Here is an 18936-nt window from a genome sequence, read left to right as displayed (position 1 = left end):
CTCTGCTCTGCTTTCTTGAAGTCATGCTGGGCCCAAGCATCATCCGAATACTTAAAATGTAATCTAATACATATATATAGCTCAAAAGAATCTATTAGCCCGCATTTGACCAAGCACGCCCTGCTCCTGGCCCGGGTGTCCACTCATTGGCTCGGAGTCAACGCAAAGTGCCTTCGCTAATCCAACAGTTGTCTGTCTACACTGAAAGTCACCTCTGAGTCGAGCTGCAGCACTCGTGTCAGGAATCCACGGGCTCTTTGCATACCGAGCGGCCGGATATCCTCTCGTTAAAGAGGGTCCTCAAAGCCAGGGCCATGTGTCGGTCGACTGCGGAAGGTGACAAGGGGGTAGGGGTAGGGGGGGGTGGTGGCAGCAGGGATGTACAGGCAGCACTTTACGGCCTTCAGACTGACATGGACATCACTCTGAGCCGAGACTGTCCAGGTTCCACAGAGAGCTGCACGTTTGCTCCTGTGGATCCTCGGAGCTGAGAGCGAGTCGCTGCTGCTCCTCCGAGGATCCACGGATCTGTGAATGGCTTTGTGCTGCTGCTGCCGGGGGGGGGGGGGGGGGGGGGGGGGCAGAACAAAGTGAGTTCAGGTTACTGCACTCCTCCCGTTATTGGCCCACATTGTCTCTAATTATTCCAGCAAACATTGACACAGCATGTGTGGTCTCACATTTATACCCTCCCCCCCTCACATGCTTAGAGAGAAGACAGAGAAAGAACGAGAGCAGGAAAACAGAGAGAAAGAATTTATGAAAGGGAGGGAAGGGACGACGAGAGAGAGAGAGGGAGAGGGAGAGAGAGAGATGTACTTGCATTCAGCGTATTGTGATCGGCTGAGCTGCAGTTATCGGCGACTGGAACGCTTTGTGTGTCGTCTTGTTTTCGTGTCGGAGAACAGAACACGGTGTGTGCTCGGGGGGGTTTCCTCACCTTTCTCCCATGTCACCTCAACTCAGGAGAGAACACATGCACCATGACAACTCCAGCTAATAATAGATCTGCAAATCCAGACCAGTCAACAAGGGGCAAAACCAAGGAAGTCCTTTTTAGATGCAATAACTGAAAAACAGAAAACAGCCCTTGTCCTTAAAGCTCAATCCAACACTCTAATTTGAATCCTGAAGCTTTGCCGTTGCCCGGACAATTCTAACTCCGGCTTCTGCAAAACAATAATTACGACGTATGTACGCATCAGTAGCTTACCAAATCCTCTGTCCGTGAGATTAGCTCGGGGCCATGCTGCAGAAACGCTGACCCAAATATGCTACATGTGGTTGCCAATAGGAAATGGGTAAAAGGCGAAAGGACGGTCTGGTGTAGAATCGAATCAAACAATTTTCATAAGGGCTGCAGCAGAGAAAGAAAAGTTATTGTAAAAGTGTTTTTTCAGCATTTGGGTTTATCAGAGAAGTGTTTTACAGCCATTACTATAAAATCCAATTAGCTGCGTTTCTGAGCAGATCTACTGCAGATTCTTTACTGGGAACCATTAGAGCAGCCGGGTTCCGATTAGTGAGAGAAGGGGGTTTAGATTCAGATTGGTCAATACTTTAATATTATATTGCCTCTGATTTTAATTACTGATCTGCCCGTAGCCGAGTGTTGAACGCTAACAGAAGTATGTGCAGCTTGCAGCCACGTGTCAAGGAAACAAAGCTTCACAATAAAACTTTTAGCTGAAGCTCATACCTGCGCCACATGCAAGTGAGGCTGTTACGTCCCTTCCCTGCAAAGTCTGGGGATGAACCTTCTGTTCGACGGCCTTTGGCTACATCCTCAAAACTAGGTTTTTGATTTGAAATGGTTTACAACTAAAAAACGACCTCTGTCCACAGGGGCGTGATAATCCACGTCCATACTAGCAACCTGAAATCACAAGGTGTAAGAAGCGGATTGGTTACGTAGATCATACTAGAAAACACTTAGAACCAGGAACAACTCTTACTGATGCTTGACCTTCACCGCTGGGAGTTGAGTCATGACTGAACAGAAACAATTAGGATGGTCTAATGGCCGTAGCGTCATAATTAATGACCAGATACCGGCAATTTTTTGCAACAAAGATAAAAAAGCTGATTTCTCCAAATTACAAAGTATTCCTTTCATGATGCTTCAATCAAAGATCTGTTTGGAGCTTCATCTTTTGTATGAATAAATGTTCAATGTACAAATCCTCCTTCATCTGTTCTATGTGAAAGAACAGAGGCTAGACCTGGATGGTCGGGGCCACCAATCAAATCTCGGAGCCACATATCCTCGCACGTCTTCGAAATGCCTGCGGGATGCATGCCCCCCCCGGGGTTGACAATTTGACTTTGTCACATGCCTGTGGGAGGAGGACAGAAAAGCAAAAGGCTGCATTGGCCCCTCTTTTTCTGTCCTTCTTGACTTCTCCCACTCGATCTCTCGTTTCTCTTAAAACAGCATCCGAAGAAGCGAGACTTCTTGACATGTCCTAGGACAAGTTATCATTAGCGAGCCAAGTGTGTTTAGACAAACTGCACCAACAAGTGCCAAGCAAAGAATAGCCCAGATCTCCTCAGCGCCCTTTTTAAAATAGCTAAAAATCTAAAGTGCAGCTTTTGCAGAGACAGAGGGACAAATCAGGATAAACACGCGAGAGGGGGCGAGATGGAGGAAGCACATTGACCCAAATAGTGATGCGCTCCATCTGACACTCGGATGAAAACTGATGGTTCCTTGTTTCCCTAATATTATGACCTGTAGTCGAAGCTGTAGAATAATGTATGCTGGGAAAAAGAAGATACCTTGACATTCTTCTTATAACAGCAACATGCAGGGGCAACGAGAGGTCAACAGATGGATCGCAAGGGGACAGAGACGGACACAGCTGGCCAGGAGTAATTGTCCTGACCTTTTCATGCACAGTCAGGTTCACATTGAGCCAGGGAGGGGGCTGGGTGGGGGGGTGGTACCAGGACTTAAAAGCTTTGCACACAATTTGCATGAAAGAAAATGTCATATCCATTCACCTAATTGACCAAAGTCTTCACAGGTACCGTCCAGACGTCGCTAAGCCAGCTACACTTTTAGATCCGAGACATTTACCGTGTATAAAATATTGTTTTCGTTTTTGGAATAGGATTGGGAACAGTTCGGAGTCCTTTACATAGCGAAAATATAGACAGAGTCCCACTCCTATATCTAGATTTACCTTCCTGTCCATATACATGCGTGTTAGCAGGATTACGATAAACTACCGATCGGATCACCTGGAAACTTTGGACGTGAGAGGGACCAACACAGAAGACATTTCCACTTTCGTTAACATTGTGAGATAGGACTTTCTTTTTCCTTTTCTTTTGACAGTTCCACCAAACCAGGGAATAATTTATGGATCTTGATGAAAACAAAAAATCATCTGACCTATTAAGTATGTGTTTGCAATCTGGCGCAGCTTGATTGAATTGAATGGAACTATTGGGCCTGTGCGGAGGTGTGCGCTCTACTGAGTGCCAATCTAGTTCACAGTATTACAGCTGCAAGGTGATAAGTGTTGTAAAAAAAACTTGTGACATTGAAATTAGAAAAAGCAAATGTAGATACTTTAAATAGTTCCACATAAAGAGAGAACAGCTTGTACCACTGCTGTCCTTCAGTGGTTTTGGTACATTGTGAACGGTCTCCCACTGTGTTTTGTAGAATATCTGTGGCTGGAAGCTCTGGAAGGCATCGTTTCCCCAGCATGAAGTCTAATTACAGTTTCCACCCGACGGCAGCACTTCAGAGGTGCAGTGCACCTGCACACGGACGGAAATAGAGGCGATGCAATTGTTACCTCGCAGTGGACCAGTATGAAACTGCCGTCTGTGATTCTGTGTGTTCACATTGATTTGCAGAACATTCAGTGATGAATCTCTGCGCCAGGAACAGGTTCCTGGGTTTTAATGCAGTGTAATTAAATGTTTTTTGAGATGGCTGGATTATTCCAGAGCAAACAGATCACAATACAAAAACAGGACAAAAATGAAAACACTTAATCCTTTTAAAAGTATTAAAAGGATTAAGTCTAACCCTAGCAATTATTTTGAATTGCTAGGGTTAGCAATTCAAAATAATTGCTAACCCTAGAACATGGACAATGCTCCATGCTACGTCGTTCCACTGAAGTAAGTCAATGGTTTCTGAATGATTTGGAAGATGAAGTAACTCGTTGCTCTGATAATCACTTAATAACTAAGAACATGAATTAATTGAAATTTCTTTGAGGCCTTTTTGTTTGACATTCAACAGACAAAGCGATTCTGAAAACCGAGTCAACAGGTGAAATGAGGAAGATAAGAATTATTTGCATGGATAAAGACTTTGGTATTAATTCCGTTTTGTCTCGATCCATTAAAGTTCAGCAATTAGTCCGGATTGGTGTGTGATAGTCCTGAATTACTATCGTCTACAAGCTGGAAACAAGCAGGTCTCTTCTTTACAAGCAGCAACAAAGGCTTTGTGCCGCAGCGCCGACTTCCGAGTCCGACCCAGGATGCAGGAGTTAAGAGCCCGACCTCTGCATGAACTCCAAATAAATAAAAGTGCAGCTGTTTACTGCTAATTTAACATCAATGGGACGCGCCATTACAAAAACAAGGGCGAGGAGAACTTCAATCAGAGGCACGCAAATAACCTTTCGGCGCGGAAACTCAACAATAGGGAATTAGTGATGTGCGCTCGCAAAACGAGGTAGACTCCTGAAGTGAGCGTCTTTCAGCTGTCATGGGAGCTGTCAATGAGTTATCAGCCCGATGATCATGGGGGCACTTTGAAAGGATCCGTGGTCACGCTTGGTTTAACACACACATTACAAGTGCATGTGCACAGTCCTCTCTCTCTCACACACACACACACAGACACACACAGACACACACAGACACACACAGACACACAGGCCTTGTATAAACTTTACAAATAACAGAGTCAACTCTGTTCCACCTGTTGTGTACTCTACCAACGCCCAGCAGATTAGAATATCTGCTGGAATCAGATAAAAATTGTTTCTTGTTCCAAGACTTCCATCAAAAATGTAAATAAAAAGGTTTCTGGCTCGGAGCAGAGCGTGGGGAGGTGACCTAACACTTTTGCCGCCTCTAAACACTCCGGGTTCGATCAAACACTCGGAGTATTTTCTCTTTTTCTCTCAGTGCTTGTGCAAGGCAACACCTCCACCTTTATTTGTATGGGAGCGGATTTAGCTCGAAGGTCTACAATTACATCATCAGTGAGTTTTGCAGCGCTGCATATCAGGGCCGGCATTAGTCAGAGAGGCCTTTGAAGAGTTTGGCCCAGCCCTCGCTCACTCACTCTCTCTCCCCTCCTCCACCCCCTTCGGCGCTGGCTTTGATGTGAGCGCGTGGAGCTGAGCTGCGCGTCGAGGCCTCCCTGGCCTCCCTGCATCGCCTGATCCTATCTGCTCAGGCGGCACATTCATGTGGTTTACACCCGCAGCACGACTCCCGGCAGCTATTCACCCAGCCCGGCAGGCCCCTCCCAGTTCAGGGTCCAGGGCCTGGAGAGGGAGGCAGCGTGGCCTAAGCTGTCGACAGGGGTCCAGGGGAAGGACAGGAGGAGCTGTGGAGGTTTTATCAAAGCCCTGGGCTTTACTACAGAGTTTTTATTGCCGTGGTGTGTCCGTGACTGTACTATATTTGTAGAGTCGTAAAAGAAAAATTTACACCTGACCCCGTGGGATTTGTGCAATGACTGAATATAAAAATGGACGATGCGTCTTCCAATGTCCATAAAGTGAAGCCAAAATATTCCAGTTATGGGCACGGACATCTTGCTATTGTGATGTCATTTGAAGCAGTTGTATCGTGGTACCAATAAACCAACAAATCACGAGTCAATCTCAGCCATCGCCACTTGCATCAAATAACTGACAAAACAAATATGAATAAAAGAACAATCCTTATGTTTTTTGACCTATATTGCAGGCAGCCACCAGGGGGCAAACAACACGTTTTTTCCAATCAGAATGTGTTGGTGAATGTTAGTGACTCATCGTAGCCTTTGTTGCAACTACACTGCACAACATGAGCTATCCTTCAAAGATAAATATTTAACATTGTGAGAACAGTCGCTTAACAAACGAGACAGAACAGAGAACAAAAGAAAAACTGTGTCCCCAATATATTCAGTCCACCTCTGTTGCTTGGGAGGCATGAGAGGGAAGCCAATTTTTCATTTCAGAAATCTAGGGCGCATCTTTAGCAGCAGGACGAGTAGGAGGTGGGAAGATGCAGTGATATATCTGTACTGCAGAGCCAGAAGACATGCAGCACTGCCAGAAACAAGAGAATCCACAGATAACCCAGCTTGTTCCCATCTGACCAAGCAAGCCCAATCCATCATACCTCCGGCCCCATTGTGTTCCAGCCTGGATTGTCCTCCTTACTGGAGCCGAACTATCTGCCCACACATAAGCAGCCTCCAAAAACTGGTCTGGGATGGGAGGGTGAGGGCAGGGATGAACACGATAGGGTCAGAGCTTCCACCTGAAACTGATTTGTCCCCATCTGGCACCGCTGTAAGTGACCTTTGCCACGGTTGTGTAGGAATCCATTAAGGGAAACAAAAGCAGCAGAAAAGAAAAATGGAAAGGTTTTCTGACAGAGGATCTGTCAGAGGAACCCTCGCCACATTAATATGATGCATTAGGTCGGGGGTGATCATGTGCACAAAACCAGTAATGGCTTCCTTGAACAATAGCCAGAGAAACTGAAACTAGGCCTGAAACATATTAGTATGAATCAAAATGACAAGAGGGCAGGATCCTTACTGACAACAACATTTTGTTTTTCCCGAACAACTGAGGCTGATCGTGACCTGCTGGTGAGCACAAGACAAAGATCTCTGAACCCTGTGTTCTTGCACATGGGTGAGTGGGACAGATCGGTGATGAGACATCGGATTTCAACAACACAAAACGCAGGGAGTTCAGAGGATCGACAACACAAAGACATGAGTACATTGAGTGGTAGGAGAAGGAGGCAGATGGATTGCAGTCCTCAAAGAAAGATGGACTCCCTGCGCAGCTACTTTCCGAGTCTATTGGGCCAAAAAGTACAACAAAAGGGGGAGGCTGGCGTTGTGGCCTTCCACGGTTAGTCAGCACATTCCTGGAAAACAACAAAGCATGCCTCTCCCTGGACGAGCCACTGTGAGCATTGTCATTTCATAACCCTCGACCCCTTGGCCTTTGTTTTGCAGACCCTCTGTGTCAGTGGATAAAAATGTGGGCTGACGGGATGGACCGGGCCTTTCAGCGCTGTCTCATCAAACGCAGACTGGAACACCAGCGGCTATTCACAAAGTTAAATCAGCCCCTCCGGACCCTTTTTCATCTTTGACTTGTGACGAATATGCCTCAAAAATGAAATGTTCACCTGTGAAGAAGTGATATCCTGTTATCGTGCATTTCCCAGAGCTCATCACAGAAAGATCCCGGCCCCGGGGCAGAGCTGAATTAACATTTCCCCATCGATGGAGCGTAAAGCAGAGGACAAACAAAAGACATTCATACAAATGGGTTCGGACACATAATCAATAGCAGATCAGGAGGAGAGCGACACGGGGGGATAGGGTTCCTCTGGGAGAGGTCGGCATACTGAAGAGACAGCAGCTCCGAGCCCCGGCGCTGACTGATAATCTCTCTCCGAGTGGAACATCAAAGATCGGCTCAGCCACTCAGCCCAGTGGAAACTAACATAGCTACTGGGGCCACCAGTACCAACATGCACTTGTTCCAGGTGGAGCTGTGCAGCGGGTAGGAATGAGAGGCGAATCACACAGGGGGGAGACAAGCGTGAAAGAGCCAGGGGCAGGAGAGGAAGCAGGGGCTGCTGGCTCAGGAGACGGAGTGGGACAATTAAAAGAAGTCTGGACAGGAACCAGGAGATCGAAGAGCGAGTTAGCTGCTTTACGATTAACTCGCACCTGAATGCTCACTGCATGCAATCAGTGTTTTAGAGAACGGCTAAAAATAGAATCCTGAATTATAGCCATAGATTCACATTTTCAGGTTTTCACATATCTGCTGTGACACCGTGTCTATAACTATTGAAGTTCAAAATAATCGATCAGTTCATCGACTGAAATGCATCATCATTGCAAGTAGGAAAGGCCGATATGGATTTTGTGATCACTGCATTTGGGTTTTTCAATTGTTTAAATGAAAAAAAGGAAATTTCAAGAACTGATCTGGAAATGTGCCTTTTTACTATTTCTGTGTGAAAGGATAAACAAATCGTAAAAAAAAAAAAAAGCACACACACTAGATTACTGATTAAAGAATCACAACCCTAGATGGAGTTTGTGGACATTTCAAACCTTTATCGGCAGATTGACAAAGAAATAACGAGAACAAAAAGGGAAGAACAATACCCAACACAGTTTGCCAGGGAGCTCAGTGCACACTTCATCAGTGCATGTTGTTTTATGAAATAGTCTAATCATCATTTGAAGTCATTCTCATGCAGTAAAGCAGGCATGACAAATTCTGGCTGCGCAGACTGGTGGTGGTGGTGGGGGGGGGGGGTGACAGTGTGTGGGTGGGTGGGAGGGGGGGGGTGTTAAGCAAGAGAAAGAGAAAAACAGTTTAGTCTGTTCTATTCCGAAAAAGGGGAGAAACGTAGCCTCAAATTACTTTGGCTGGGACATGAAAGTGAAACAGGGTGGCGGTTAAGAGACGATAGCACTTAAAATACAGCTGCAACCGCCAAGCCAATAACTGGAAAAAAGTAGGGAGCAGCACTTTTAACCTTTTAAACCAGCGTTTGTGTACTGCTACTGTTGCTTTGGCGCTGGGAGTGGCCCGGTCCCTGGCACCTCCCGTCTGGGACCGGCCCATTATGGCCTCTTGGGGTTTCCAGCCTGTGGTGAGAAAGCGCGCTGGATGCCTTCAACCACTAAAGCTCTCATTATAGTCTAAATGCAGCGCGACACAACTCCTGCCAGCACCAAGGTACGAGCTCCAGTATTTAAGCTCATCGTTGTCTTAGCTCAAAACCGCCACTTTCCCCCTGAACATCCAGTCAGGGAAAAAAACAGCTCCTCCAACCACCACACCATGAAGTCTCCTCTTCTACGGTTACTGGAACGTCATGCACATGGAGACGGAGTTCAGAGGTGAACCAGCTCCTCTGTAGTGTCTTCTTCCCGATGCTGGATTCAAGGGGAAAGCTCCGTGTCTCTATGGACAGGAAGTAGGTGAAAGCCACATTATATTCCCTCTGGTTCTGGCCGGCTGCGCTATGAGTTCCATCTGGTCCGGTCGGTGCCCCTGCCACGTCCCGGCCTCCGCTCCTCACTCACATGCTGACAGCGTGGGCCCGCTGGAAACCAGAGGCAGATGTGCGGTCACGCGGCGCATCGCAGCTCATCTCGCTACAGGAAAGACCATTTGGCGTCGGAGAGATAATGGAGAATGATGCACAGCAGATGGCGTTTACCGCTTCACGTCGTTTGCGTTCGGATGTGGCGAGCGCTAGCGAGCATCATCAACAACGATGTGAAGAAACAGGTCGACGAGTGGTCCGACTGCCCAATTAGACCATTGGCGAAATGAGATTATCAGTTCATCTGGAGGTAGAGAGCTTTCACTCTGTTAAGCATCAGCTCGTCAACCAATGCCAAAGCCGGTGTCCGTGTTTACACCTGAGCGACTCAATCAGGGGCTGATGTGGTCTTGCCCCGGCTAACAGGCTTAACGCCAGTCTAACGCTGCTCATGTGTGGCGCGGGAACGCAGGACAATCATCACCTTTCACGCAGCGTGAAATATGAAAACAAAGCTTGTTCAGTGGAGAGTTCTCTCTAAGGGTTTTAACACTGATCTGGGCCTTTTCATTTTACCGTGACATTTTCATTATCCCGGGCTAATCAGTAAGTATTTGCATCTGGAGCAAGAGGTGAATACAATTAGATAGATAGATAGGACGGTCGACCTGCAGAGCTCCGACCGCCAGGAGGCAAACGAGCGCCGCTGCTATAAATACACGCTTTAAGTCGACTTAGGGAAACGTCTCTCGATGCACACTCCAACTTATTTGTTGACAGATTGATTTAAGGACACGTTGATTGCTCTGCTGCCACAAAGTCAAACTGGAGCAATAGGAGAACACGCTTGGGAAGCCTTGGGTTTGGCACAGTGGCCACATCTTCGTCACCCCCCCCCCCCCAACCCCGCTCACTCTCCCTCTTACAGCAGAGCGAGAAGCAAATTAACTTAATTTATTATTTTTGGCCCCGACAGCATGTGCCACTTTTTGCACTCTTCAGGCAGCGCTGAGCGGGTGTTAGCTTTGGGGAATTAGCAAAAGCGAGCTGGGAGTGTTATGAGCAGCGATTGCGGTCGGGGGTCTTTGCTCAGGAACACTGCCAGGTCCCCCCCGCTTCCCCTGTATTTGAACCTGTACCTGCTGAGGTCTGGTCACTACTGTACACACATGGTAACGCAAACCCCTCAGGGCTCTGTCCAAACAGCAGAGGTGAGAACTAGAAGGCCCCATAAACCTCAGACAGACCAAATCAAGGGCTCCATTCACAGAGAGCAGAAAGTGGACGAGTGCAGCGCTGGCCGAGGTCAGTGCGGACAGCTCAACGCACCAGGACCTCAATATTCATCCTCAACCCAAATCCAGAGTCAAACTATATCCGTTACAACACCGCAGCAATTTCCCAACACATTACTGCCATGTTATTTCACAAGGATAGAATTTGCAAGTGGAGGGAATGTGATACCGGATTAAAATTATACTCCTCAGGTTGTATTGGTTTTACGTTTGTTGTCAGCTTCTGCTTTCATAAATCTTTGGTGGAATATACGCATGTAAGAAATTCCAGATAGCACGCTGCGCCGGACAGACGGCCCGTCATTATAGCTCTGACAAAATATAAGCTGCCTCTAAGTGGTCAGACGCTATGTTAGCAAAGAAAGCAAACCTAAATAGATGTGGTTTTTCGATGTAAAGCTGAGGTCCGACATTTCTGTGCGGTTAGCAAGTGGCGCCGAATGCCCGTCACTGTGTATAAACAGGGAGCGCTTTTGTGCCGAGTTTCCCCTTATTTCATCCCCACGAATTATCTCTCTGTCAAATCAAGACTTTTTAGGGGGGGGGGGGGGGACGGAAAAGAAACAGCGGTTGTGTGTGGAAAAGATGCAGCTGATGCCGAGCGGCGAGGGATGCTGCTCGCCGAGGGAAGTCAGAGAATACAAAACATGCAAAGGAGTCACCGACTTCACACGCTGCACATGACGCCTCGTGGTGGAGAGCTGCTGAGGTGCTACAGTGAAGTCGTTTCCTGCAAGCACCACGCACAACAAAACTCACAATTGTGTATGTGCAGCCTGTAAACACCACCCCCCCTTCAAATCTGCCTCTCATTGAAACCAGTCCTCCCACCATGAACCAGTGATCTGATGGAGTTCAATAGTTTCACAGAAAAGATGAAAACTCCCTTTCAAAAAATTCAGCTATCTTCACTTGGGCTTTGATCTCGCACACCGACACCTCGACTTTCATCTCCTCACCACCATGCACCCACCTTCACATTCAGTTTCCCAACTTCTTTCCCATAAGTCCAAATCAAAGCCATAAGCACCACACCAACACTTTCTCCACCTCCATTGTGCCCCCATCACACACTTCAAATCACACAGTAAGTGAGTCACAGGTCAGGAAATGAATCGTTCAATCTGTGGCACATGATTTTTTTTTTTTTTCCTTTTTACTTCTTTTCTTCGCAGCCTCTCAAGCAGATTAAGCAAGAATTATAAAAACTTCAAATAAAACACTTTGACGCTGCAGAAAAAAGCTGAATATTTGAGTGAGTCAATCCAATGGTTTGTGTGAGCAGCTCCAGTCCAGTGCACTTGTCATGTTGGAAGGGGGGGGGGGGCAGGAGATAAAACATGGCTGAACTGCTTGTTCAGTCATATTTATTTTTTTAAAAACCAGTAAAGTAAAAACATGCACCATCACAAACAAGCAGCAGCAGAGATCACAGGCTCTGGATCCGTTTCCTCTGCTTCACTGAACAAAAACAAAACTTCATTAAATCAAACTTGTTTCTGCATTTCACAGAAAGTTTTTGCCCCAAAACAAAGTCGCCATAGAAGCGGGTAAAGCGACCGACCCGAGCCCGGACACAGGGGCCTGCAGCCCGGAGTTTGCAAACTTTTTTTTACAGGAGGCGGTGGAAGTAAACTTTATATTTTTGTTTGTTTGTTTGCATGTTTTTTTTTCAACAGGAGGAGCTTCACGTTGATGCACACAGGGAGAAGAGGAGCTCGGATCCGCACACATCAACAAACTAACCTGCAAGAGCATGTTTCCACTGGGAATGAATTCCACCAGATAGGAGCCATCTTGTGACCGCATAGGCTGCATGCTCGGTACCATCCTCACACACACACACACACACACACACAGACACACACACACACACACACACACACACACACACACACACACACACGCAAACAGACACACACATGCACACACACACCAGAGCCCCCGTGGTAAAAAAAGTTTTACGCAGGGGCAGCTCGGTGAGATTACACCGGGGGTCCAGGCAGCGTTGCCCGGGACCCTGCAGCCCTGTCAGCCCCCCCCCCACCACCACCCACCAACCCTTTCGAAATAAAAGACTTTCTCCACGTACTTGCACGATCTCCCCCTCCGCGCTGATCGTGGCTCCAGCCTTGGAGAAGCGTCCCTGCAAGCCGGTGGTGTACGTGGTGTAATCTCCATTGGGGCTGGACTCGAACAGGACCACTTCCACGAAGGCGGTGTCCTTGGCGGAGACGGGACCGAGGCTCGCGAGGGCCACGGCGGCCAGCAGGAGCAGCCGGAGCCCCGGGAGCCCCGGGCCGGGCCGGCCGCGAGGCGAGCCTCCACCCGGGGGAAGCATCATGTCGCCGGCTGGTTCTGCGCGGAGCGGGTCATACTGTCACGAAGGAGTCGGAGCTGCGCACAGGCACGTACTGCTGCTGCTGCTGCTGCTGCTGCTGCGATGCGTCAGAAAGAATCACGCAAAAAAAAAAAAAACAACGGGAGAAATGTTCGCGATTTTGCGCGAGAAAAATCTGCGCCCGGTCCGACGCGTGTTTATTTCACCAGTGAGCCTGATGTCAATCACACAGGCTGCTCCCTCCCTCTCTCCCTCTCTCTCTCTCTCTCGCTCTCTCTCTCCCTCCCTCCCTCCCTCTCTCTCTCTCTCCCCCCCTCTCTCCGTCTCTCTCTCTCTCTCTCTCTCTCTCTCTCTCTCTCTCTCTCTCTCTCTCTCTCTCTCTCTCTCTTCCCCCCTCTCTCCCTTCCTCTCTCTCTCTCTCTCTCTCTCTCTCTCTTCCCCCCTCTCTCCCTTCCTCTCTCTCTCTCTCTCCCTCTCTCTCTCTCCCCCTCTCTCTCTCTTTCTCACCCTCCTCCTCCTCCTCCTCTACAAAGCGGATCTCCTTTGATCTCCAGACACGTGATTTTGAGTTTTTTTCTCTCTGTCTCTCTGTGAAAAGGGTTCAATCCCCACCCACCGGTCCCCCTGACCCGCTCTCTCATTCTAAAGTGGCAGCGCTCAGTTAAGGAGGCACCGCGGAGACTCAGGGGGGGGGGTGTGGTTGGGAGGGGGGGGGGGTGCATGGTGGGAACCGGAGAGAGGGGGGTGTGGTGGTGGTGGAGAGAGGGGGGTTGTGTTGTTCCAGAAATCTTCAAGTTTGAGTTAATTCAGTTTAATTTTTTCCGCCGGGGCCCCTCGCCTGTCCGTGCCCCCCCCCCCCCCCTCTCTCTCTCTCTCTGTGTGGGGTTGACATGCTTCAGGCTGTCATACCACCTTAAAACAAACACCAGCCTCCTCAGGACGCTGCGGGACCTCACCGGGCTAATTCCTCTATCAGAAAAGGTACACGTTTGAAACATCTCAGATCGAATAAAATAATAAAACAAAATCATATTTATATATGTTGTAGCATTTTGATCCATCTATCTTTCTGGCAATCTGTCTATCTATACATCTATATATCTATACATCTATACATCTATATATCGATACATTTATACAGCCATCTATAAATCTATATTTCTATCTTTTTTAAACTCTATTAAATCTCAATGTTTGTGGAAACGTTAAGTTTGTGTACATTTTATTTAATCTTCGTGACGCTTCAGGTCTTGACCAAGTTAATTTTTCAATTGAAATAGAAATTAATATATATACATATAACTAGGTGCTACAATTTATATCTATACATTCCTTTATATCCATAACAGTACCTGAGGAAATTTTGTTTCAATCACCTTCATGTAAATATTAAGACACAAGATGTTGTTACCTCCACCAGGGACAAAGTGTTTTCAGCAACATGTTGTCCGTCAACAAGATCCCACAAACACCCGGGTACCGAAGCTTGGAAGGATGGGACATGGGGGGGGGGGGAGGAACCCAATAAAGTTTGGCGCAGATTGCAAAACCATGGAATCATTTATCACTTTACGCAACATTGCGAGATCAGGCCTGTATTTCTTCAACATTTTTATCAATTTCCCAGAGAATGATTTGTGGATCTTGATGAAAGAATCCGAGATATTTCGGTGAACCCAATAAAAGTCTGGATCCCGGGGGATTTAGATGTGGTGTCATGTGGAGGGGGGGGGGCCGCTGTAGGATAACAAATGAAACTACAAATCTGTAACCACCACTAATGTGTAGCTGAGATGACGTAATGTGGCATTAGCCTGGAATTTCAGGCGACTGTTGGAGGTACAAGGTCATTCTAGTTCAAGGCAGATCTCTTTTGCTCAGATTAACTGCTGCCTTTGATCTTCAAAGGCGTTTTCATCCAGACAGGCCCGATGAGAGAATCGTAGATCATTTCATTTGTACAAACCTCGAAAATGTTAGCATGTCATTCTACACAAAGTCCCTCTGCAGTAGCTGTCTGAATCTGAGGGTTACGATAGAGAACAAGCTCGTGATTCATCATTTATTTCTCGATGAACACCAGTTTTATTAGTATCCTCGTTAAAGTATTTTTCTTTGAAGTGTTGCTGTGATTTACTGCAGTTATTTCTCAATCAGTCTCTGTTCAGAATAAACCAAATATTGAATCAAATAAACCAGTGTATTGTGTAAAAACATGGACGCCGAGTCCCCGGAGAACTTCTTCTGCCATTTCTTTCTTTCAGACTGTGAGATAGTTCATTATGTGTCAGCAAATAAGCACACTGTGTCCCGAGCGGACATCGAAACAAACACACCGATCATTGTTGTATTCCTACAAAAGGAGACAATTTGAATCGTTGTGCAACCCAACAATCGGTGGAAAGAGCTCACAGCACCGTACCATGCCCGGTTCTGTCCACCCAAGGGTGAGCGTACCACGTTGGGTTCAATCTCTCCGTTCTGGGTCTTGAGTGGAACCACAATGATTCCACCAAACTCGTGTGCTGCAAAGAAAACACTCAAAAACAGCCCAGGAAACCACCAGGTCTCATCTTGCTGTCAGCTGTGTGGCAGTGTGATTATGAAAACCAACTGTGAGGACTTTTTAGGTCAAGAATGCAGCCGCCTCTGGAAGAAAGCATGATGGTCAACATGTGTTCGGACTCAGAAGGAGAAAAAAAGAAAAAGGAGAAGAAGAAGAAACAGCAGCAGCGTGGAAAACAACTCAAAGACGAAACTCTAGAAGTTCCTCAGCAGCGTGACAATAATCTACAGATCACACTGGACGTCCCTCTTTGTTTTATGAATCCTGATCCACACCACATGGCCCAGATCTGTCTCGTGACACTGAACTCTCTCTGCTTCGGTTTCTCTCACACACGCAGGAAACACATACGACAGGAATGAGTGAATCCGACGGGACTTTAAAGGCACGAAGCTCGATGATGAAATTGAATTAGATTTACTTCATCAGTTCACTAATGGACCAAGAAATGCATCAGGTCACAGTGAGGCACACTCACTTCCTCTTTTATTGCAAGTCTGCCCTCTGCTGGTCACTGCTGCTTTTCAATCCACGTGACCTGCAACTTCATATTTCTACTTTCCTTCAACTTAAATCCAGTGTTTACAAGAGTTTGCTGATCCTTTGGTGACTTTCTGGCCCTTGTGAATCGTTTAGAAAAAAGACATATGATGATTATAATACGTCTAATTTCTCACTTCTTTCCAGACAAACTGTCCCCCCCCCCCTGCTCTCCTGATGTTAGCAGCTGTGGATCCTCTCCTGACACTCCGGTGTTTAAACTCCCTGAGAAGAATCAGCTGTGCCGCTTGTTTAGGCTGAGGATAAGAGCGACTCTTCCAACAGGCTGTTCAGTGAGGAGGGAAGTCTGTCGGGTTTTTACTTCTTTGAGAAGTTTCACATGATATTACAAAGTTTTTTTTTCTGTGTTTGTAGTTAAACACAGTCTTTCTATTCCAGCCCTGGAGTATGAACCTAGCTAGAGCACTGTGCGTATAAAGATGGATGACAAGTCTCAACTTCCGCCCACGATCCAGAAATGAAGCCAAAATATCTCAGAGATAAACGCTGCCATCTTGCACATTTAGAGCAAGAGACTGAGAAATAGCGATAAGGGGGCGGAGCTGCAGCTGCGAAGTCTTTCCAATACACGCACCAATCATGAGTAAAACTCAACTGTCAATCATGACTTTTCACCTTGTTGTTATGGCTCCAAATAAACATGAACACTAATAAACATCAGTGTGATTAGAAATATCCAAACTGAACAGAAACCATCCTTGACGAAAATAAATGTGACCTTTTGGTCTGTGTCCCATTCACTAACGTGGAGGAAGCGGGATTTAGGCAATTAAGCTGCTTTGGCTTCACTTTTGGGGAGCAGTCATGTCGTCTATCTGTACATAGCAAAGTTTTTTGATGCATGACATTGATGCCTTTTTTCTTAAGGCCGAATCTCAAATGTGGCAACAATCACGTAAATACTTGTATGAAAATACAACTGTCTTTTATTAATTTAATGGTTTCTGGAAGTTTATCCGTTGTTCACTGTGTCTCTCCAGCTTTTCCTCAAGCTACTTCGTTCTTTTACAGATTTACACGCGTCGTTATCGTACGACTGCGATGATGCTCGTAGTTCCTGTAAAGCGTCCGTCCGGCGTGTCACTGTGTATTAGGGTTTGTCCCTAAATAACTTGCCTGGATAAATAAATAAGTATGAAATAAACCCCCGATCACAGGTTACTAATAATACCCAAAGGGAAGGTTGAAGTGTGTGTGATCGGCCCCTCACTGCAGCACCATGTGCACCAACCAGCTCTCAGCCTCCGTGAATTGTCCCTTTGTTGGCACGGTGCTGACGTTATGTTTTAATGAAGGAAGGAGATGATGAGGAGGGGGAGCGTTTACATTCATGGCTCCCAGAAGAGCGCATCACTGCAGCATATTATTACATAAAGCAATTAGGGGGCCCCGCAGCCCCCAGATTATGGGGGGATGCTTTCCCCATGACTATTGACTCCAGTCGGCTCAGAGTATGTTGCATGTTTGCAATGATGTCATTGCACAAACCCCAGTGGGAAAACTCTCATGAAGTGTTTGGCAGAGGATTAGAAGTTGAGAGGACGTTGGGGAAAAATACCAGCTCAGAGAGAAGTGGAGTGTTGAGTGTGGAGTGTTCTGCATAATAACACTTCTATATAATAATAGATTTAAGTGGTTTTTAGCAATATAGTTTAAAAAAGCAATGTATGAATTGGCAGCATGTGATAATGTGAAAGGGGTCGTCTGTTATCAGCAGCTCCTCCCGACTTCACGGCGCCCAACAAGTTTCAGTTCATCTGAGATGTTCAGCTCATAACTTTAGAGAACTTCAAATCCAAGCTAATGTTGCTCCACAGCTGCTGGATGTGTGAATAAGCAACTGTTCACTATAGAGCCTCAAAGATATTGAGGATAGATAGTTCCCTTTAGCTTTGAACCCACGTTTCTTCTAAGTGCAGATTATTAGGTACACCTTCTAAACACTAGTACTGTCCAATACGACAGGCACAAAATGATAGAACACAGGAAGGGAAAGATATGTCCTCATGAAGGGTATTTAAGTTTAAATAACATCCCCGAGGGCCATGAACACATACATCACACTAACCTTGTGATGCGATGGCTGGAAGTGCTTCTCCTTCATGGGGCATGTGATGGCAGATGGTGCAGATGATGATGCAAACTTCAGCTCATGTTTCCCCTGATTGGTAAAATCCTCTGGACACACGTGAAGTTTCCAGAACAATCGCACAAAGCGAGGTTGTTGGAGGAAGGTCTGCGCTTGTCCTTAGTTTGCAGCTCAATGATTTTGTGTTGTGTGTTGTCAGGCACTTAAGCAAGTCCACAATAAACTGCATAACAAATATGTTTAGTCCCATTCATTTATTTTTCATGTCGTGAGACCTCTTTGCAATTTGCCTAAAGGGCCTTTTCACACTTCTTCAGATATTCATAACAGGCTTTTGTTCTTGCCGAGTAGGAAAATGCAGCTTTTTCACTTTGTGTTTGCGGCGGCAACAAGGCGCTCAGTCACAGAGCCTCCCTCGGAATGAGGTTTCAGCTTCTTAGCAGTTAGCTCGCTCACCACAGAACTTGTCTGTACAACACTGTCTCTTTCAGAATGTGGGTGAAAGCTTTTTGTTGAGCATCCAAACTCCACCGAGCAATTATCACAGTTCAGCTGCACATGACACTCGACATCGGGCTTCATCACCTTGAGTATGGATCCAAACCACTTTAACCCAAAATAAATCAGATTTAAACAGATTTCTCTCCCATTTCGGATCTTTCACAGCTACTTGTGTGTTTTGTCGACTCGGATCATGATCCAACAAGTCGTACCACCAGAAGGGAGCACGCTGACGAACACGTCTCCGATTCTTTTATCTAAGAGAAAGTGAATTCCTGTCATTGTC

At 46.5% G+C, this 18936-nt stretch overlaps 1 protein-coding gene across 2 annotated transcripts in view; it reads right to left on the bottom strand.

Moving 5' to 3' along the window:
- znrf3 (zinc and ring finger 3) overlaps positions 1-13113 on the bottom strand; it is a 66506-nt gene extending 53393 nt beyond the window's left edge. For both annotated transcript variants that reach the window (XM_061071394.1, XM_061071395.1), the window contains exon 1: positions 12685-13113. In XM_061071394.1, coding sequence (XP_060927377.1) covers positions 12685-12936 — 252 coding nt within the window. In that variant the 5' untranslated portion in view covers positions 12937-13113. The remainder of the gene's footprint in view (positions 1-12684) is intronic.
- Positions 13114-18936: the final 5823 nt, after the last annotated feature.

This window comes from Limanda limanda, chromosome 5, assembly GCF_963576545.1.
Source record: "Limanda limanda chromosome 5, fLimLim1.1, whole genome shotgun sequence".
Classification (NCBI taxonomy): domain Eukaryota; kingdom Metazoa; phylum Chordata; class Actinopteri; order Pleuronectiformes; family Pleuronectidae; genus Limanda; species Limanda limanda.
The sequence above is the reverse complement of the archived record's forward strand: the minus strand, read 5'-3'. Positions and strand labels throughout refer to the sequence as shown.